This window comes from Fundulus heteroclitus, chromosome 22 (assembly GCF_011125445.2).
Source record: "Fundulus heteroclitus isolate FHET01 chromosome 22, MU-UCD_Fhet_4.1, whole genome shotgun sequence".
Taxonomy (NCBI): Eukaryota; Metazoa; Chordata; class Actinopteri; order Cyprinodontiformes; family Fundulidae; genus Fundulus; species Fundulus heteroclitus.
This window is the reverse complement of record NC_046382.1, coordinates 21,069,301-21,091,165: the sequence shown is the minus strand read 5'-3', so window position 1 is coordinate 21,091,165 and position 21,865 is coordinate 21,069,301. Positions and strand designations below refer to the sequence as shown.

The 21,865-nt window shown below is 41.2% G+C and overlaps 2 protein-coding genes across 6 annotated transcripts in view; one reads left to right on the top strand and one right to left on the bottom strand.

Moving 5' to 3' along the window:
* Positions 1 to 2,870: 2,870 nt before the first annotated feature.
* On the bottom strand, positions 2,871 to 10,424 carry si:ch211-223a10.1 (palmitoyltransferase akr1). 2 transcript variants are annotated; one of them, XM_036126354.1, is made up of 10 exons: positions 10,113 to 10,424; positions 9,471 to 9,606; positions 7,697 to 7,807; positions 7,485 to 7,617; positions 7,059 to 7,237; positions 6,860 to 6,933; positions 6,590 to 6,752; positions 6,416 to 6,498; positions 4,659 to 4,834; positions 2,871 to 4,564 (listed from the first exon to the last, which is right to left on the bottom strand). In XM_036126354.1, the coding sequence occupies exons 1-10, from the start codon at positions 10,270 to 10,272 to the stop codon at positions 4,076 to 4,078; spliced, it is 1,704 nt and encodes a 567-aa protein (XP_035982247.1). In that variant the 5' UTR covers positions 10,273 to 10,424; the 3' UTR covers positions 2,871 to 4,075. The 2 variants fall into 2 exon arrangements, with proteins under 2 accessions (XP_035982247.1, XP_035982246.1); XM_036126353.1 differs by having other exon boundaries at positions 4,659 to 4,849; positions 10,113 to 10,423.
* Positions 10,425 to 13,411: 2,987 nt separating this feature from the next.
* The window catches only part of wdfy4 (WDFY family member 4), a 67,896-nt gene continuing 59,442 nt past the window's right edge, over positions 13,412 to 21,865 (top strand). For 2 of the 4 annotated variants that reach the window (XM_036126377.1, XM_036126378.1), the window contains exons 1-7: positions 13,413 to 13,912; positions 14,761 to 15,027; positions 17,624 to 17,735; positions 18,407 to 18,531; positions 18,688 to 18,816; positions 19,966 to 20,155; positions 20,501 to 20,690. In XM_036126377.1, coding sequence (XP_035982270.1) covers positions 13,892 to 13,912; positions 14,761 to 15,027; positions 17,624 to 17,735; positions 18,407 to 18,531; positions 18,688 to 18,816; positions 19,966 to 20,155; positions 20,501 to 20,690 — 1,034 coding nt within the window. In that variant the 5' untranslated portion in view covers positions 13,413 to 13,891. Of the gene's footprint in view, positions 13,913 to 14,760; positions 15,028 to 17,623; positions 17,736 to 18,406; positions 18,532 to 18,687; positions 18,817 to 19,965; positions 20,156 to 20,500; positions 20,691 to 21,865 lie in introns of all 4 variants that reach the window. The other 2 variants (XM_036126379.1, XM_021307538.2) reach the window with 2 other exon arrangements.

Sequence of the window (21,865 nt, the reverse complement as noted above, 5' to 3'; positions counted from 1 at the left end):
TGCTGACAGCGGCTTGCAAAATTTATTTACATTTACTAGAACCTTTTAAGGGTTTTCATGCTACTACTAAAATTACTTACTTGAATTTTTACTTGACAGAATGTAGTCAATGTCGTACAGAACTGTAAAGTGGGAAGAAAAATTATACATTTTCTAAATATTTTACATATAAACACCTGAAAAGTATGGCCGGTGTATGTATTTAGCTCCTGTCAGATATTCCTAAATAAAATGCCTCGGAGGTTTTCTTCATGGAGCAGACCAGACCAGACAAGACGGGAAGAAAGTTCTGGAGAAGTTTAAAGCAGGGTGATGCACACGACACATGCTAGTCGCAGACATCATGCTGTCGTGATGCTGTTTTTCCACAGAGGAAAGGAAACTGGTTAGAGTTCAAGGGTAGATGGATGGAGCTAAACAAAGGCCAATCCTGCAAGAAAACCTATTGGAGGCTCCTAAAACACCTAAGACTGAGGTAGCTGTTTACACACACCCAAGACCCTATGTCCCTAGCATATCCATGTGCTGAAAGTGCCCAGTCAAAGTGTAGAACTAAATGCGATAGAGGAGCTGCGGGATAATACGAAGGGTTGTGTTCACACATGCTATTTTCATCAACTCTGAGTCTGATTTATTTAGAAAAGAAATAAAAAAAAGAATGGCCAAAAATGTCAAGCACTAAAACTGCAAAGCTGGGTATGGGCAAAAAGACTTGATGTTGTAACTGCAGTGAAAACTTCTTGAACTAAATAAAGACTCAAGGTAGCTGAATAGAAAAACAACATGTAAATCTTGTAATATTTCCTTTTTTACCGTTTGACTTTGACTACCGTTTGAGTTTATGACATACAATACAAACAGTACAAATGTATGTAATTGTATATAATTTGACCATATGTAAAAAATAAAATAAAAAAAGGGCAAGGTTAATGTAAATTGTATTTATATAGCACATTTTCAATAGCTCTAGTGGCACAATGTGCTTTACAAGCATGACCACTCAATGTGAAAAGAACATTGTCAGACAGTTCTGACACTGTTCATAGTTCAAGGGTTCTAAATGCTGTGTCAAAGTATTATTCTCAGGGACACAGAAACACTATAAAAAGCCCTCTGTATGCCAGTACTAAATGTGCTCAGCTTCCTCACTTCATATGGCTGAGAGGCAGTTGAGCAGAACCTAAATCATATCTTGTGACGTAGACCCTCACACAGTCCAGACACTGCAGTCTCTGGGGGATGTGGGGACCATCATCCATAATCTGGAAATATGGTCCTGTGAGACATGTAGGAAATGAGTGTGTTTAATTGAAGGCATGAAAAGAGCACGTCCCATTAGTGAGAGCAAAGGAAACGTGATGGTAGAAATGACTTGAAACTGATACAATAAGAAACAAGGTCATCTGTACATCAACAGTGCATCTGTTGATTAACTATTATCACTAGCTAGCTCTACAATTTACTGAGTGTTTTGCTTAAAAAAACGCCTTTCTTTAAAGTAATTACAGTACAAATGTAAAACAATGAGATCAATCAAGTAAATGGATCCATAAACAAGGTTACCACAAGGTTTAGTCATAATTATTCAGTAAACCACAATCAGCTGGTAAATCTATTATATGGGCACGTTTATAGTCCCCTCAAAGTAACTCAACGCAGTCATCAATGTCTTAACCACTGGCAACAAAACCCCTAAGACAAAATGTCCAAATTGTGCTCAATTAGCCATTTTCCCTCCCTGGTGTCATGTGACTTTTTAGTATTCCAAGGTCTCAGGTGCGAATGGGGAGCAGGTGTGTTCACTGTGGTGTTATCTCTCTCACACGCTGTCATACGGATCACTAAAAGTTCAACATGGCACCTCGTGGCAAAGAACTGTCGGAGGATAAAAAAAAAGGACTAGTTGCTCTACATAAATATGGTTTAAGCTATGAGAAGTTTGCCAAGACCCTGAAACTGAGCTCTAGCACATTAGCTAAGACCATACAGCGGTTTAACAGCACAGGTCCCTCGCCATGGTGAACCAAAGATGCCGAGGGCACGTGAACAGCATAAGATCTAGAGGTTGTCTTTAGAAAATAGACGTACGAGTACTGCCAGCGTTGCTGCAGAGGTTGAAAGGGTGGATTGGTCAGCCTGTCTGTGTTCAGATCAAACACTGCATCAAACTGGTCTGCATGGCTGGCGTCTCAGAAGGAAGTATCTTCTAAAGATGTTGCACAAGAAAGCCCACAAACAGTTTGCTGAGGAAGACATGATAAGGGCATGGATTACTAGAATCGTGTCCAGGTGAGTACCAAAAGTTGTCTTGCCCACACTCAAGCACACAAACAGCATGATCCCCTCCATCAGACATCGGGCCACGGGGCAGTATTCCAACATGAAAACAACACAAAACACACCTCCTCTGCGGGTAAAGGTGCTGGACTGACCAAGCATGTCTCCAGACCTGAACCCTACTGAGCAACTCTTTAAACAGAAGGTGGAGGAGCACAAAGTCTCTCACATCCACCAGCTCTGTGATGCTGTCATAGAGGAGTGGAAGAGGAACCAGTGGCTACCTGTGCAGCTCTAGTGAACTCCTTGCTCAAGAAACTTAAATGAGTAATAAGCAGGAGATTTACTGTAACATCAACCAAAATTATTCTCATTTGTCCTCCGGGATGGAAGTAACATTTCCTTTAAACAATCGGTCCTCTCCATCAATAACATATTAGTCAAGTTTTTTTCCTTTCAAAATTAGAAGTACAGTGCGGAACGACTTCGGCTCAGAGTGAAGCCGTTGTTTACTTCCTGGTTCCTGAGCCAATCACATGAGAGTTCCCAGGGTTCCCAAAACAGAGCACATTATTTGGTATTTTATCTTGGCAAAAGAGCAGCAGACCTGCAAACATGGAAGCCAGTAAGAGAGCCGGACCAGAAATAGAACAGAATACAACATCATAGACCAGTCCTGTGTTAGTAAAAACTTCAGTAGAGTTTCATAGTAGCAACGGACCGTTGAGAAAACGGCAGGCTGTACTGTAGTGTGTGTGTGGTTCCGATTTGAACCACTAGGTGTCATTATTACTTATTCCTCCTTTAAGGCAGTGCTGAAAAAAAAAAAAAGAGGCCCACACAAAATATTGACCCTTTGGGCACAATCTGGACATTTTCCCTTTGGGGTGTACTCACTGTTGTAACAAGCGGGTTGAACATTAAGGGGTGTGTAAAGTTACTTTGGGGGGAGAGCAAATTTTCACTGATATACAAGTGGCACACTGACTACTTTCAGTGTTGTCCAATGAAAAGATGCAACAAAATACTTACAAAAATGTCAGAGGTGTCGCTCACGTTTGTAAGATACTGTAAATACAAAACTTTATATGACAGCATGGCAAATGTTTCAACAGTGGTCTGGATGTAAAAATGGAACCTGGCAGACAGAAAGAGAAAGAGAGAGGAAGGTTTTGAACGAAGGAAGGATGGAAAAAAGGTATGAAGGAGAAGGAAGGAAGAACAAAGGAAAGTAAAAAGAATAAACAAATAAAGGGACAGAATAAGAGAAAGAATGAGCAAAGAAAAGACAAGAAAGGAAGGATGGTTGACAGATGGATGGATGAATCAAGAGCTTTTGGGTAATAAGATGGAAAACTAAACATGTAAAAATGTTATACGTATCCAGATTTTCTGATGGTCAGACAGATTTGTATGTTATCCGTTTTAAAAAATGTTGACGTAGTATATAAGGTTTAGAGCTGCCACCTTTAGTTCTTGTATTTCCTGCCTAGTCTGGTTCCTTCTGCACATTGTGTTAGATTTACGTCTGGCTTCCCTTAACACTTCTGTTTCTAAGTTTCCAACCAACCAACTCACTTGTGTCCCATTTGATCATTCATCTCATCAATTTTCTTAAGTACTCTCCAGTGTCTTAGGCCCATCTCAGCTGACATAAGGAAATCATGCATTCAAAATATTAAATGGCATTGAGATGAGGGATCATCACTACGTTTGAACAATCCAAGGCTTTAAATCTGTACACGAGCAACAGTGCTGGGGTCAACAAGACAGCTCTTAATGCGTCAAACTAGCAGTTTTAAATGTCTATAGACGTTTTGTCTTCGCTGATTTGTCTGCTGCCCACAGATCTGCGTCCCTCCAGGAGAAAGGCCGCTACGACCAGCCAGCGTTGCCCCAGCGACCTCTCCCGTGCATCGCCCTCGATGTGTCTAAAGTAGGTGGTCGTTCTGGCGGCGATGGCGTCGAACTGATCAGTCAGAAGCCAGGCCTCCCACAGGAGCGTCAGGCCGTTCATGACCATCAGAGCCACAACCCAGAACTCCTCCCCTACCAATGTGAGCCACGGCGAGAAGGTGGGACTCTCCTCAAACGTGATGCCGTACAGGTAGCTGATCCCCGAAGCGATGAAAAGCAGGTGGGCAGTCACCATGGAGAGGATGAAGACGAGGAAGAGTCTGTGGTTGCCCTGGCCAATGCAGCGGTTGAGGAAAAGACAGTGATGGTCGTAGTCTTTAATGCACACTTCACACAGCTTACAGTGCTTCGTGTAGTCGGGCTGGAAAAGCTGGGAGGAACACAGGGGCAGGGTAAGAAGCATAGCAACACAGAAGAGATCCAACTTTCTGTAGGCGTTTTTGAACAAATCTAGAGGGCTTTACCTCACAGTACGAACAGAACCTGTGAGGGCTCTGGTTGTTTTCCACCAGGTCAGCAATGCAAGAAAACCGCGGATCTGATTCTGCTCTGTCTAAAATCCCAGGATCCTGAGTCAGAACCATATAGAAGAGACTGACCAGTATGAAGAAGTGGACCAAGGACACCTGAGCCAAGGTGCTTGTGGGCCACACACATTCACAAGGTCAAGGATCAAACCGCTGTTATATTCAGCACATTACTTGGCACACCAGGCAAAAATGTGTCAAATAAATTAATCTTTTACTGCAGAATTACTTTTTTGGTACCCCTTTTGCACACGGCACATTTACTCTTTTCCTATTACATTTGATTCATATAGAGACAGACATCTTTGACCATCCATCCTTGCACAATGCCTAGAGATCCTCATGGATCCTCACTTATGCTTCCTTTCCTCAGCTCACCCCACAGAAGTTCTCCAGAGAATAGGTTTGGGCACTCAGAGTCCCCAACAAGCACAAAGATGTCGCTAGAGTTGTCTGTAGTCAGTTAAAAAAAAAAATAAATCATCTAGGTGGTCTAAAAACGTTGCTATATGTACTGGCAATGTATTTGGCTTACATGCAAATGTAAAATTTGAGTTTCATGTTAATGCAACACACATTTGTGGCTGAAAAGCTATGATCTAAGTCTAATCAAAGCACATGGTTCCAGTAAAAGTCACTCTTTCTGGCAGTTCTCTAAAAGAGAGCTTGAGAGATTATTTTCACTTCCCCTCCCCTCCCCATCACTATTTATTGTGGCATGATAAGTGTGGGACCTGGTTCAGCCTTTATTGTCATAGTTCCAGTTCAGCTTGCTAAATATTTGTCTGATGGAACAGCTCAGGGGAGTAGCTAATTCCTTATGAACGGAAATCACACATGTACCATACTTGTATTACGTGCATGTTCTCTTGTCTTTCCCATTTTGAAGAGTTGGCCAGGGGAAAAGAGTCTCTGCTGTGGAAGTTCACAGACACTGTGATTATCTTTTAAAAAGTAGAATCAGAATGGCAAAAATCCAATGCATTTTAGTTCATTTTATTGAAATGATTTAGGGATGCGCACGATTTATCGGCATTAACATCAGTATCAGCCATTGTTAGTCATTATTTAACACATCTGTCCGATGAGTAAAACTGCGCTGATAGTAACGACCGATGTTTATTTCAATGTAGTTGCCCTTTGTGCCAGCGTTTCAGGGGGCACAAAGGCCAGGAGAAAGTGATAATAAATGTAGTCAGGATTGTGGGGTTTTAAAATGAAGCAGAGATGCAATGTCAGCAGTGTGGTTGTGTTTCACGGTGTCGAAAGAAGACATGGGAAAAGAAGCGTGTATGTCTAGACTATAAACCACATTCAAAAATTCAGTAAGCATAGTTTTGAGTTGTAAAATTTGATCATCCCAGAAATGGAAATGTGTGTGTGTGTATATATATATATATATATATATATATATATATATATATATATATATATACACATTTAAATAAATGTGACACACACCAGTAAATATTGGCTATTGGACTTAACATCAATATTAAAATTGGATATCGATAGCAGTCTAAACTTTCATATCGCTGCATCCCTAAAATGCTTGGCTTTTCCAAAGAACGCTACCCACCCCACGAAAAAATGCTAACTCCTTAGAGTACAGTTCCTGCAGATAAAAAAGAAAAACATAAGTAAGAAAAACCCTTTAGCATAAACCTAAAATATAGCTCCTCTTTTAAGGATATTAGGCACCAATTTTGCAGCAAAGCACACCAGGGAATGGATCACACCAGCCAATAGGGTCCCCAAGTATATTGGATTGGCTAACCTAGAGAAAAAGCCATGAGATATGTCATTTATCAGCCGACACAAACAATACCGTATGATTACCTACAAACAGATATTCTACATGTGGATACCTCTGGTACGTGGTCATGCGGTAGTACTGGGTGAAAATGCTTCTGGCCAGCCATGGGAAGAGGACAGCACAGATAAGGCCTCCATACCCTCCAAACATGGCTGCTATCAGCAGGATTGCAGCTCCACTTATAGATGGAAAAAACAGCGTCCAGTAGTATAAACCTGGTGAACATGGGGAAGGGAGTTTTAATATTACAATTCCATTACCATCATAAACAATCTTTGTTGCTTATTGCTTAATAGAAAATACCAACTATGGCAATATGTACCATGTGATTCGCTGGGCTTGTGATGTATTGGCTCGTTTATGTACCGCTTTAGTAGTTTGGTGAGTTGCTGATGTCTAAAAACAACAAACGCAGCTGTTAATCAGCATCATGAACGAAGAAAGATGCTTAATTGCAGCATGTGCTGCATCTACAAACTGGTTCATTTGTCTCTACAAAATGTTGAAAACGGCAATTTCACCTGAAGGTTTTTCCCCGTCTGCAGAGATCCAGCGGCGTCAGGCCGCTGTAGTTCTTCTGATGAAGCACCATGCAGCCGGTCTTCTGCAGCAGAGTCCAGCATACCTCTACTCCACCCCTCTCTGCAGCAACATGGAACGCCGTCGCTCCCTGCTGGTCAACTGCATTCACAACCCACCGCTGGTCAAGAAAAAAAAACAAAAAAAAAAAACACTGTTTGAAGACCTGACATCATCTTGCAGAAGGCTGTGTCTTATAGTTTTGTGCATTTTCTAATAGCATTTAATTTAGCAGCACCGCACGCTACAGAACATAGCTGTTAGATTACAGTCTAGATAATATTTCATTGACAAACGTCATAAATAATACAGCTAACTTGAAAAGACAACAAAAGCTTAAAACTTAGCCCATTTAGTGTGTTTAATACCTGGTCTTTGAGCAGATAGCGAATCATGTCTATGTTGCCGGTGGATGCAGCGAGGTGAAGAGGTGTCACCTTGTACATGTCTGCGTCAGAGAACCTGAACATTCCTGTCTCCCACAGATACTGCACAGCAACTCTTAGAGAGATGAGCAACAGTTAGTGCGTACAAAAAAAAAAAACAACAACATTTGTTTTCTAATGTTTCCTTCGCTTACATGTTGCCACCAGTAACTGCATGGTGCATGGATGTTTTCCCCTGCAAGTCCACCAGCCGCAAATCTGCACCGTATTGCATCATTTTGTGCATGATGTAGATGTTTCCCTGCCTGTTGATGGAATACATGTGATTGCAAACAAAAGTGTACATCCTGGGTGTTAATTTGAAAATGTAAATGCAGAACCTTGTGAAAGAATCCATATTCCCTGAACGCTTTCACGTTTTGTCATGTTCCATATACACAAACCTGAATGTTTTGTAATGGGATTTTACGTGAAAGACCAACATGCAAGAAAAATGCATGATAGGATGCTAGTTTTTTTTTTTTTTTTTTTGCAAATGAAAGTACGAGAGCTGCACTCTTCTTTTCTGTTCAACCAGAACCAACACGTTGTAGAACTGAATGTTGCCGCAAAGCTTTTTCCCTGCTGCCATCAGACTGTTGAACTGCCGAAGCTATAACTGGACTCTGTACCACATGTGTCCTGCATGGTTTACATTTCAATTGCTGTACTGTGAAATCGACCGCTGCACTTTATCCTGAAAATATCCTGCAAAATTACTTTATTCTGAAATCCACTGCAATTCACTGAAATTCTCAAGCTGTATGCAAACGAAATTTTGTTCTGTACGCACTCTGTGCATACAAAATGACAATAAAGTTAGTCTAAGTCTAAGTCTAACTACAGCTTCAGTTTTAAAAAGTCACATTTTTGCACACACGTCTTTTTAAAAATTGCTCAGGCTCAACCAGGTTTGATCAAGAGTCTCTGTGATCATTCATTTTTAACTGATGCTCAAGACTTGCAATCAGAGTTTCAGATCACGAAGCAGGAAATGGCGTCACATACAAGGTGAGAGCAATCTGGTTGCAAAACAATCAAAAGAAAAGACAATAGCTATATAGTTTTCTGTATTTGATGCTTTCAAAACTCAAAAGGAAGTAGTTCATAACTAGATATTTAACACCGCTATGTTTTGTAAACACATTCAGACTGTCAGAAGCTCTGAATTTAACTATACTACTTTCTATAAAACGGGCAGCCATATTGGATACTGATCTCGGGGTTGCTTGGCAAGGTCCAATTTTCCTAGTTGGAATTCCGACTTCTGGGGGCATCCTTGCTGTTTTTCTGACTGTGAGCCCCGAAAATCTGACCTCACAGTATACAGACAACACACCACTGAGTCCTGAATTTAAACGGACAGTTCTAACACATGAATATGCTTTGACACAAACTACTGCTCTGCAGCTCTGGCTGTATGTTTAATGTTGTCATTCAATGGACTGTGAACCTCAACGGTCACATGGGTTTCCTTGAGGAATACAATTCATTCATCTACAACCATCATCTGACCGGGTTCCTGTTTCACGTTGAAGACAACCAGCCCCACAGCATGATGCAGCCACTGCCAGGGACAATAAATTGAAGGTACCATGCAATGTTATTGCTTTACATGTAAGCCAAAACATTTGCACACATCTAGCTAGACCATCTTCTTCCTCGTGTTTACCATGCCCTCTATATGGCTTGAGGCAAGCCACCTGTCTTTCAGCAATAACTTTCTTCTTGCCAATCTTTTAAAACTATTGTTTTATAACCTAACTCTGCCTCCATAACCTTATCCCTGATCTGTCTAGGAGAGCTATTTTGAGTTGAGTTTAATCCCAGGTATAAATACACAGAGGTCTGGTTGTAACCTGACAACATGTGAACAAAAATCAATGGGTGTCAGTATTATATATATATTTTTTTGCAGCTTTTACTCACCTGCAGGCAAAATGAAAAGCTGACTGCCCTGCATCACACGTCACGTTGGGGTCTGCACCAGAGCTGAGGAAGAAGTCCACAAGGGAGCGGTTTCCGTGAAGGGCAGCGTAATGGAGAGGACTGAATCCACCCCAGCCTAAATAAACACACATACATCACAACCAGGCCCGAAAGATGCTCGTCTTCCTCACCGAGGTTACACACAAATACGTGGTTACAAGGCTGGTGGTGGCTTTAAGCTTGCTTCAGCTCAGCTTGAGTTTGTGCTGACCCTATCACAGGAACTGTGCCACAGCATCCCACAGAGGAGCACCAGCAGCAGCAGAGTTTCTCCCTGGCATGTTTCCACACACAAAACAAATCATACATGGAGCCTCATGCATGCAGATCACAAACTCTGCAATGACAGCTGTGTTGTGGCGTGTTAGCTCTAAACCATGTAGTTTATACCCACATTCCACACACATATAAAAAGTCCCCCCCGCCCCATTATCATTATTATTATTTATTTATTTACAAAAAGACAAATTCGTGAAATATCAGGAAGAGGTTCAGTCGACAGGAAATAAGGTCGTGACACGCACTTTCAAAGCAATCCGCGATTGAATTAAAATCGCACGTCTACACAGCATCTAACCTTACCTTTGTATCTGAGGAGCGATCGATCATTTTGCACGGCAAGTATGCACTGTTCAACATCTCCCCGCTGGATGCAGTCGAATATGTCCTCACCGCTATCAGTGCACAGAGGCATGGCGTGCATTGTGACGGCTGCAGCGGATCTGTCCTCCAGGACCTCCATCGGCACAGACTAGCAGGAACGAGCCCTCCGGAAAAGCGGCGTTACATCCTACTAAAAGAGGAGACCATCTTTCCCAGGGAGGCGGCTGCGACCGAAACCTGTCACTGCGTTGAATGTGGACCGCTCCCTGGACGTGCCATTGGTTGAGGCAGGTCACGTGACTCGCGTTGCCGCTTTGGCCACGCACCAGGCGATCGCTAGAGGGCGCTGTGCGCTAAATAGGGATGTGTCTTATCACTAATGAGATGTATGGAAGCGGGGGGAAAAACGACAACAACAGCTGTTTAAACAGCTTGTTTTGGAATAGGGTTGAGTTTAATTGGAGTCAAAGCCACCGTTTTTCCTGCTTTCACTTCCATCCAGTTTGAACAAAGTTTGGATAATTTGTGGAAACCACAGGGACTGATTGCTAAACTACTAAAAGCCTAGAACAACTAACTTCACCGCGGTTAGATGGCGTCATTTCCTCACCAACCTCACCCTAAAACCACTCGGAAAGAGACACCAACTCGGGAACACAAGAGTGGATTTCTGTACACTCTTAAAGTATACTTTCAAGATATGTTTTCAGATGCAGGTAAATGTCCCAATTATATTAAATGGGCAATTCTAACCGATTCCCTCCCCCTCTTGAGGCTGTTTTAGGACTATTCTAGGTTGACCTCGCTATGAACCTTAAGGGAAAGTTGCCTAAAAGGACCCTATAGGTGTTCCTTAAATCATGTCTCTGCAGAGCCCATACTATCCTGCACAAAGGCATTTATCTAGCTGCAGAGCACTATTTGCTAAAACCAGCCATCACAGAGTGATAAAGTGTATATTCATAGTTGCATGAATACCATTTTCTGTTAACCCTTTTTCCTGCATTGTTCTTGAATCGTGTGGAATTAAGTCAAATTCCTCGTTGTATGAAGCAAGTAAATTAAAACTGATTCTAAGTGTTCTGTGAGGTGACATTCTGAGCGTTTTGGACCTTTATGATACATTTTATTTGTTTGTTGTTTTATTGAATGTTATAAGACTTACAAAAAAAAAAAAACATGTTCCCAAGTCAATGAGGGCAACAATTAACACAAAGCGGTAACATAAACAAAATACCAGGGGGTTTGTATCATTACTTGTGCACAGGGGATTTTACGGACATCGGTCAGGGATCTTTAATTTGTCGAGAAATGTTTTTTAGTCTTCGTAGTTTTCTTGTTTGGGATGTGTTGGGTGCTTGAAGTCTATAACTAAAAAGTTGCTGAAGGAAGTAACCAGTGCTTGGTTGGGAGCTAGTCCATTTGGCTTTGTTAGGATACATTTCCTGAAGGCTCCCAATAGGTTGTACTGTTGCTGCGTTCCAGTTGCAGTCGGAAATCGGAAATCCTGACCTCCAATCGGAAGAATCAACTGGAATGGCAACTAAAGTCGGACTTTCCTCTCGAAAAGTCTGAAAAATCTTTTACGTCCGGCTGTCAGATTTAGCATGGCAGCTCCTCGCATTGACAACAGTAAGCTGTGATGAAAACATGCTTATGTTACATGACACAGTTGTGAGAGTGCGTCTATAATTAATGTTACATGTAGCGGCTGCAATTCTTAACCAGCAAATTGAAAGTGGTGTTTGCGTGCGGAAAGTACATCTTTAGACGATGTTCGTATGAACAAGACAACAGCTCTCCTTTCTGTCCTTTTTGCTTTTGTTTTGTAATCCCGACTTGTCCAACTGGAACACTGTTCACTCCGGTTTACGCAATTCCCAGCTCCTAGTTCCGACTTCCAAGGCAAACGGAGCGCAGCACGTATGGAAACTAACAGCCATGCTTATGATAATGTGGATCTATGATTAAAGTCTGAAAGGGAGTGAAATTTAATGTTTGAGAGGAGAAATAACACAGTGGGGCTGCAGTTCACCACTTCCCCACCTGTGTCGGCAGTTTTTCCTGTCTCCAAAACCAGCGTAGGCGAGGGTGAGCGTCTGCGTTAGGGGCCGCACATTCTGACGCCAAGTCTTTCTTTATTGATCACATCATTTGCGTGGAAAGTGACGCACGCACAATTTTGTTCCCATTTTGCGTGTAAGCAAGCTTTACAAACAAGACCCCCAGATCTTTAACCCTCTCCATGCACCTTGGGAGACGGCGACACTGTGCCAGAAGCTTTGGGATCTCTACATTTTACATGTTGCAAATAAACTTCGGAGGACTTTTTTTTAAAGAAAATGTCCTACTAGTGTCCAATCTTGGATGTTATCTGGAGGAAGACGACATTGTGGAAGGAGCCACCCTTTCAGGATAGTTCCTTCAGGGAATCTTTTAGGAAAGTAAGACAAGAAATTCTATTACCGTCCCACAATGGGGAAATCGGGGCGTGCCAGTGGCAAAGACACAGAGTTACACACTATTTATAGTAATAAAAAAAAAAGAGAAAGCTAATCTAAAGTCATTTTTAAAGCAACAGAGAATGAGCTTATCAGAACGGCCAGAATAAAAGTAATAATACATACTAGAGTAATTATTGCACAATTATTGATAATACTCAGGTAAAAAAAAAAAAGATTAAATATTCCAGTTGAGCGTTCTGAAGGTTGTCTAAATTTGGAAACCCAGGGAACATTCCCCGCCCATTCTCTGAAGGCTTTACTCTATTTAACCTTTAGGGAACATTCCCTGAAGAGCCTGAAAAGGTTAGTCTGTGCCGGAGAGCAAATCTTCTGTGAAACTTTAATGATAATCACTTAACCTGAGGGTACTTGATTTCAGACTGAACATTATCAGAGTCCTGTATCATTTGTACCCACAAGATGGCGATGTTTACCCACATTTGCTTTGCCTTTTTTTTTTTCCTTCTTTTTTCTTTGCAATACAAGTTTTGCTCAAGTTCAAAATTCACACATTTTAACCAAAATTAAACCTAATCTGTTGGAATATGTTGTGTGACCGTTAAAGGTCGCCTACTTGTTCTGGCTTGAAATATAAGCATTTAAATCATTTCTTGGCCAAGTTTGTTGCTGATCTGGGGGATCCGTAAAGGCAGACTTCTGAGGTCTTCTTGCCAGGACTTGGGCTTGTTGCTAAATATTTGGGGTAACAATGTTGTGCCTGAGAGTCCCTCTGCCAGGCTTTACCCTACAAAAATACACACACTCCACCGCAGTCAGCTCGGCCTGTCCTACCAGCTATTATTAGTAGTCAAGATTGTGTTAGAAGTTCACAGGGGCATTTGGATTTCTTGATTTCTCTGCTGAGTGGCCGGAGCTTGTTAATGTGACTCATGTCATGCAAGTGTGACATGGCTAGCCTTTGAAAACAATAGCTCCTCTTTGCCTTGCAAGGGAGGGCCTCATCCAACCAGCCAAGCAACAGTCTTTCACTTCTGCTTCTCTGAGGAAGTGAGAAAGCACATGACCCGAACCAGCTGATACAAGTTATGCTGCTTGTTCAAAGTCTACTAGGTGCAGATTAGTAAGGGGCGGGCTGTTCCGCGGAAGGGTCTGGGTGCCGTGCGTTTTCCGTCATGCCACAGCGGGTCCCAGCTTGTCTTTCAGTCCAGCCGTAGGAATACAGACAGACCCCTCGTTCCCCTGGAAAAACGCAACGCGGATGACGAGGCCGTTCTGGAGCCAGGGAACACCTTGATGGCTCTCACACAACTACAGGTAGGGCTTTACTCTCTGTTTCATGAGCACTTCTGCTTGTGAAATTAGTAGAGACCGTTTAGTTTTTAGTTATTTTGTTTCTCGGTGTCTTTGCCTTCTGTGATCCATGAAATAGACACAGACAACAAAAGCTGAATCTTCAACACAAAGTATGAAATTAGGTTATTATTAAGTGTCTATTACAAAATTGGCTGCTGTGCACATTCCTTACCTTGATGCAATTCATCAGATGATCTTGGCTGCACATTTGCAATGATTGCTCATCATGCCTGTGCCTTAGATAGACGCGATACAAAGTAATATCCATGTCATGAGGAAACTGTGCTCCAGTTAAATTTGTTAGCAGCGGGACTCCAAATTGTTCACTTTGCGTTAAAGCTCACATTGGCACCAGATAGAGGAGTCACTGTGCCGCTGCAAAGCGACACGCTGGAATAAAGACAGGATCTGTGCAATAGTTGTCCAAAGATCCTCATTAAAAGTTGCCCAGGAAGCTTTGGTATAAACAGGAGAAAATAAAAAGCTTTTAGCGCTGAGGTTTACTGGCACTAATGATAGCCATGAATCGAACACAGCACGCTGGTCCCTCATAGAGCCCACTTTTCTAAATAAGAAAGGCACATGACCGCCAGATGCCAGTTTATCTTATTTAGCAGTGCCAACATGTGCCGAAGAGGGGAACGCAGAGGGTTCGGTCTGGGACAAAGTTATATGAGGAAGTGAGACAGACCCAGAAAATGTGATTAAGTGCATCTGCGAAGATTACAGAATCTCTTTTTAGAACGGCGTCTAAAAAAAGAACAAACAGTGTGTCAGGATCTCTCCGTGTTTTTTCCCCCCCCCGCCAGAACCAAACTATGAAGAGAGAGAGGATCAATAGGGAGACGGGAGAGCTGAGTGCTTCGGGGGAGTTGTCCGTGTCGCTGGAGGTGAAGGAAGAGAAGGTGGAGGGCTCTTCTGGAACCCCTCGGCTCCTTCAGCTGCTCAAAGAGCTCAAAGAGCAGCTGAAGGAACTGGGAATTTACACGTACTCAAGCCATGACCACAAAACTGACCAGCATCCTTTAGAGCGACTAGAGCAGCACCTGCCTAAAGTCCTCCATCTCTACACACAGGTAAAGTATACGGTACATTTTGCACATTCTGGATTAGTTATATTTTGGAATGCATGTATCAATGTTAATCATTCACTAGATAATCCTTTAAAGAAACTAAATGGATTATTAGTTTAGCTTTGAAGGGGTTGAGTGGATGCCTCGAGACAATTAGATGTCCAGAACCGCCTGAATGAGCTCTTAAAATACTAATTTAGCTGCGTCAGAGGCGTGGCCTTTAGCTGATTCCAGCTGTCCGTGTGACGAACCTGTTCATTGTCTCTCAGCAAACCTGTAGAGTTTATTCAGCTGTCATGTGAAGCAGAGCACTGCGTCACGCCCGTAGCCTCAGGCTGCCCGTGGATTGGCTGAGACAACAGAGCATTCTCCATGCCTATACTGTCTCAGTTAAGAATAAACCTCACTGTTATTTTTTACTTTTTATTTCTTTTACTCCCGGAGTCGTGGTAATTCCATCTCTGCACGTGTGACTCCGCTGACCAGGCTTAGGGCTGCAGATGTAATCAGCCTTTGGTCTGTGTGCAGCTCTGTGTCTGGTGAATGAAAAGGTCTCATGACCAGAGATTTGACCTGAACTTACCGTCTGCCTAAAGAACAGCAAATTCAGTGTAATTCAATATCCCCTCGTAGGACTGCAAAGACTTTGTAGCGTGGCATGGGCTCTTAATTATGTCAGATGTGGTGTTTTACTCAAAATGACTTTTGAGTTTTTAACTAAAGAACTTCACATTTATCTCTTTGAACTTCATTAAATGTCCTTTTTAATAAATATTAATTTATGAGAGAGCGAGAGATAAACAAGTTTATTTATGTAGGACTTTTCATTAACAAGACGATTCAAAGTGCTGTACTGTGCTAGTCTGAACCTCTGAGTGCCCTGCTAGTTTAGGCCTATCAGGCATTTAAACTATTAATTTCCAGGGTTGAAACGATGTCAGATCAAACAAATCCAAATTCGAATGCACATCAACTGTTTTATTCATATTAGTCTAATATTGAATCAGACCAAACTTTTCCTGTTTTAGGATCACAAAAATACCCCCCCCCCCCCAATTTCCTAAATGCCAGAGAGAATTTGTTACTGTTATTTGGTTTTAATCAGACGTTTACACACATGATTTGTTAAAATTGTGTTTTTAACTGAATGACTTTGGTAAAACAGTTTGGGTATCCTTCCAGAAGCTTTCAACAGTAGTTTAAAGCTTTTCCACGCAGCCACAAAACTTGTGTAGCGTCTGTGACTGCCGCTCCGGTAGCGGTGTGCTTTGACACAGTTCATTTGAGCGACTCGGATGCACCCAACCTTTAACTCTCATGCTGATGTGTGCAAAACACTCTGACCAGACGAGTGAGTGGTTATTTGAGCGCCTGTGGTGGAGCATTAAGCAGTAGAGTAAGCTGGCTTGTTTCAAATTCAGTTTTGGTAGCTATATGGGGGTTGGTGCATGTTAAAATGGGATGGGCATGTCATGAGGATGTACTGTGGAAAGGCAGAGGCAGTGGTATTATTTGGGGAGTGCCTTGCTAAGGGCCGGACTGATGTGGACATAATGTCCGACCCTTAGAAGTGTGCATGACCAGCTCTTGAGTTTGTAGTTGGAAAATATCTCTCTGCCACACTCCAGAATGACTCAGAAATGGCTTTACCAAAGCCCCACAGAGGGCTTAGTTGGCCTCATAATTCTCAAGACTTTAATTCAAATTCAAATCATCTGTAAGACATGCAGTGAGAGACTTGGTCAACAGACAATTTACAAACTTTTACCACTAATGGCTTGGTTCCTGCTCTGGGTGCTACATCAGGAGTTTGGAGGTCTAATTAAGTTTATAAATGGACAGGTCTGGGGGTTTTAGTTTGTAAGAGTAAAAAAGTAAGGGTTGATTCTGAGGAAAAATGTTTCTTCAAATGTTAATGGTCAAAACATTATGTGGTTTGAAAAGTTATTTCACTTAAAACTTTACAGTTATTGGTGAGGATTCAGCTGATTTCCTTGACACATTTACCCGTCTTCTTTCACACATAAAAACTTTAGTGACATCCTATTTGTAATCTGTAAGGTTTACCATGTCGGTCCATGTGTCTCTCTCTACGCGCTGTTCTCAAACTAATCTGAAGGCTAATCTGTGATTTAATGTGGTTTACCACTTTATGGCTGAGTTGCTGTTTTACTGGCGTCCTAACCAGAAACAGTGTTTAAATGCTGAGATTTTGTTTCTCACCACCAAGTTCAGATAATCGACTTGCCAAGGTTCCAAATGCAAAACACTGTCTGCCTATTTTAGATAGGCAAATGTCAGTCCTTTCCCTTTCTATTGCTGAAACATCTATTTGGGTGCAGCCTTCATTGATCCAGTAATTTTAATTTGACAACGGGCAGATAGTCATTCTTTGTTACTCAGTTTAGCTCATTTTACCACCTGCTGTGAATTATGATATGTGTCAAAATTCTTTTTATGATTTTAAGTATTTGCTACAATGAGTACCATCTTAAATGTGTTACAATAATGATTTAAAATCAGTATTAAAGGAGTGTACTATTTCACACGAACCTCTTTAGTTGCATGCCATAATGAGCTGTTTCCTCTCTGATTGCAGGTTTGTGAAGACGGTGCCAGATTTGATGGTGCAGATATAAAGGGCCTTGCAGCTCTCACTGCTGACTCTGTCGTCCATAATATCCACAACAGACTAGAAGGACGGCCCGCAGGTACTAACCGATGCTCATATCAGCAAATATGCTGCTGGTAATTCAAGGCAGAGGGACTTTCTACCTCCTCTGCCTACTTTTCCTTTTTTCCTTTGTGCTTTTCTGTTTTGCAGTAGATTCCTCCAGTAGCAAAACCACCTTATATGTAACTCCTGTTTTTTTTTAAGGGGCATAATGGTGTTCTGTCAAGTTTATCTGTTTCACTCCCTGATGCGCTTTAGCTGGTTGTATTAGTGAATGTTTAAATCTGTTACCTTCCTTTAGGGAAGTGCATGGTTCTGTTTTTTCTTTTTTATAAATCTTTAACACCGGTCTCACCAAAGTGTTGCTGGAGGAAATGAGTGTCGTAAGTATGAGACAACGAAGAATCGTTACTTTTCTGCCCCAGTTTTTTTTTTTCCCAGCTGCTCTTCTAGGGTACACATAGCTTTCCTTGATGATAACTGGCAGGGATCTACTGATTAACAGCATGTAAATAGAGACTGTCCTCCATGCAGAGTTGGAAACTTACAGGCAAATTGTGTTCCTCAAAATTAGTATTTTATGTCTAAGCGTGACTAATTTCAGTCTTGTGGGCAAGAAGCACTTTATGAACGTAGAGCCTCGACGCCTTTTGGTTTTGATTTAGTCTGACGGGATTTTAGGTCACTAACTGTCTTTTGTATTTTTAGAGCAGGCCCGTGAAGAGGTGGTGAAGTTTCTCAAGAGGCCAAATAAAGAAACAAGTTGTGAAGCAGAGACAAGTTCAGGATGGCAGCTGTTAAAGTCGCTTTTGTTGCTCACATCAGGCTCAGCAGTGAGTTATTAGACACCAATTTTAAACTGATATTATTATTAACAGTGTTGTTATTAGTAACATTTAATTGTAGAAATGGTTTGCAGTTATTAGTTGACCAACATAATTTAACATCAGTAAGTTCTGAATCCATTCATTGCTTTACTGTGTTTGCAGGAGACATTATCTCTTTTAAACCCAGAGCTGCCTGCTGCTTTGGTGAAATGCCTGTACCTGCTGGTTTGCCTTCCTGCACAACAGGAGAACGCCGCCACAGAGCAGACCTTCCAGGAGCCTCTGACCCAGGTCAGTAAACAACCAGTCCTTCTCTTAAGGTATCACTTTTACAGGGTACCACCTCTTAATGTTTTACTTTAAACAATTTTTTTTTAAAATGATCTTCAGCAACAGTTTTTTTATATAATATAAAGAGTTTTTATTTGGGTCTCGGCTCTTTTGTTCCTCATTTTCAGGTAAGAATTTTATTTGGTCGGGGTAGCATGAAACTGAATCAGTAAATAAAGTAAAAAAACAGGTGTTTTGTCTACAGATAACGAGAAAAAAAGCAACAGTGTTACAAGTCCTTTCTTTGTCCCATTGTTTTGCTTCTTCTACCCCTTGTTGACTCCTAAAGATCAATTCCCTAAACCGGTTCAACACTGCGTTTATGTAGATAAACTGAAAGAAGGTGAATACCTGAGATGTTCTAGTTTTACGCTAGAAAACCAATCAGATTTAATTGTTGTTGTGCTAAGTATAATTAGCAATGTTAGCCAATAGCGATGCATTTATTGAATTTCTCTCTATGTATTCAAACTTTGAAGAAACATAAGATAAAAATTCCTTTAATGTCTCTCAATGAGGAAATTCGGGTGTGACAGTGGCAAACACACACAATTTTATTAGTGATGAGAAAAGAATAAAAAATACAAGGAAAGACAAGTAAACTGGCTAATCTAAAATTGTCTCTAAAGAAAGACACTATGAGTAGAATATAATGGTAAATAAATAAATTGACCAAAGGAAAAAACAAGTTATTTGAAAGTGGTAAAATAGCTCCGGCCTATAGACCTAACACATGTTAATAGAGTATGCAATACGTACAATTTCAACATACTCTCAAATAGATCTTGTTAATTACTGTGTATACGTCCGTTTTAGTATGATACAAACTGTCAGAAATACCAATAAACCATTTTTTCTCTGTAGCTTTGACAGCGTTTCATACCATTTCAAATGTACAACAGCTTTATCAAAGAGTAAATTTGCATTCAGGAAACTTTCTATGCCTTTGGTGGGTGTTCTGCTCAGGTTTTACAACCTCAACCTCAGAAATTCTGAAATATTACCACAATATAGATGCATCATCATTTGTTTTTCCATTTCTTCTGGGTATTTTGTGACTCCTGCAGTACTTTCCTGTTAAACTTGTTGCCCCTGCATTCGTTTGGACAGATTTTCCTTCAACTCTGCCAGAACCCGCGGAACGTGGAACGGCTGGTAGAGACCCAGGAGCTGCAGTGCCTCATCATCGGACTCACATCACTGTGGGATCAGACCAGTCCCCAGTGGAGGCACCAGGCGTCATGCGTTCTCAAAGCTGTCTCTTCTGTACCAACAAATAAAACCGTGCCAAGTTTATTACGTAAGTAAAAGCCAAAGACTAATGGAGATGCGTAATGTGTTCCTTTTTTTTCGTTGTCATTTAGGTGTTTATTGACAAAAGTTTGATAGAATTTATTTGGTTTAGTAAGGAAGTTATTGCTTATGCCATTCTTTTAGAGGTGAGTTAACCTTTTGATAGCATTTCTGAATATTACTATATGTTCTGTTTTACCTACAGTAATATCGTTATTGAATTATTATGATCAGTTTTCCAGTTCCAATCTGATGTTTCATTCTCTTAACTTTTCAACTCCTTTTTTAATGGAATGTGAAACATTTCTGCTTATTTTTTTTGTGAGTAAATCTTTTGCACCTGTCTCCAAAGGCAAAAACTGTGTGCGAATCTGTATCCAGAACCTGTTGCACATCAAAGCCAAAGTCTCAGGATCTCTGCTGGCGGAGGTGGCCGTGGCCGTCTTTAGCTTTGTAAGAGACACATACCACCTGAATCCAGCCCTCTTCATTGAGTTTGACAGCAACAACGGCTACAAGGCCCTGAAAAACATCCTGAAACGGTGAGATTATATGTTATAGAGGGAAAGGGGGCCGGAATGGTGTTCAAAACGACTTCAAATCTACTAAAAAAAAAATCAGATTTTTGCTTCTTTTCTTCGAATCATGCAGTGCTCTGTGGAAGCATTCACTTTCCTTGAACGTTTTTATGAAACAATTTCAGACTAAGACAGCCCTCTGTCTAAACTGAATATAACATAAAAAATCTACTTAAGAAACCTGGAATCAACCAAACCGTTTGGCAAACATTAGGCACATCTCTAAACTGCCCTTTAGTCCTAAAATCTCAGAGATAGTCGTCCTGACTCAGGTTACACTCTTTTTTTTTTTTTTAGATGACCATAACAACCTGGGTGTTTGTTAATCTGGTTTTAAAACTCTGCACAGCACAGAATCTGCCTTAAGAGTTTTTAATGACATCTCATGACAAATAATTCAGCTAAAAATCTTGTTGTTGGCCTTCTTGACTTAACCGTCGCTTTTGATACAGTGGACCACGATATTTTATTATCTCGTTTACAGCACAAATTGGGTATTTGTGGTACTGCAACAAACTGGTCTGGGTCTTATTTGACAGACAAAACCATGTGTTTTAGAATAGCAGATCATGAATCCTCCTCTGCTCCTCTATCTCATGGAGCTCCACAGGGCTCAAACTTAGGTTCCTTGTTTTTTCACTTTATCTCCTCCCTTTGGGTTCAATACTCAGGAAGCACAGAATTTTTTTTTTCCATTTTTTTGCTGATGGCAGTGAAATATATATGCCATTAGAAAAGGTGGCCCTCTCAGTCAAAACGCTTTTGTTGTGTCTTGACGATACAAAGCATGGATGACCTTAATTTCTTAAATAAATAAAATAAAACAACAGAAGTGATGTTTTTTTGGCCCTAGTGGCCCATGGGAACCTTCCCTGTTGATGTGGGCTCCTTAATGCCATATTTAAAGCATAGAGATTAACTTTGTTTTTATTAGATGGACAGTGATTTTAAATTAGATCGGCAGGTTGGAGCAGTGAAGTCCAGTTTTTATCATCTTAGGGAGCTAGCAAAGGTAAAGCCAATTCTTTCTAAACAACACATTGAAACAGCAGTTCATGCCTTCATTCCATCCCGGCTTGACTACTGTAAGGGTCTTTATCTTGGAGTCAGCCAGTCCTCCCTGAAACGTCTAACTGGAG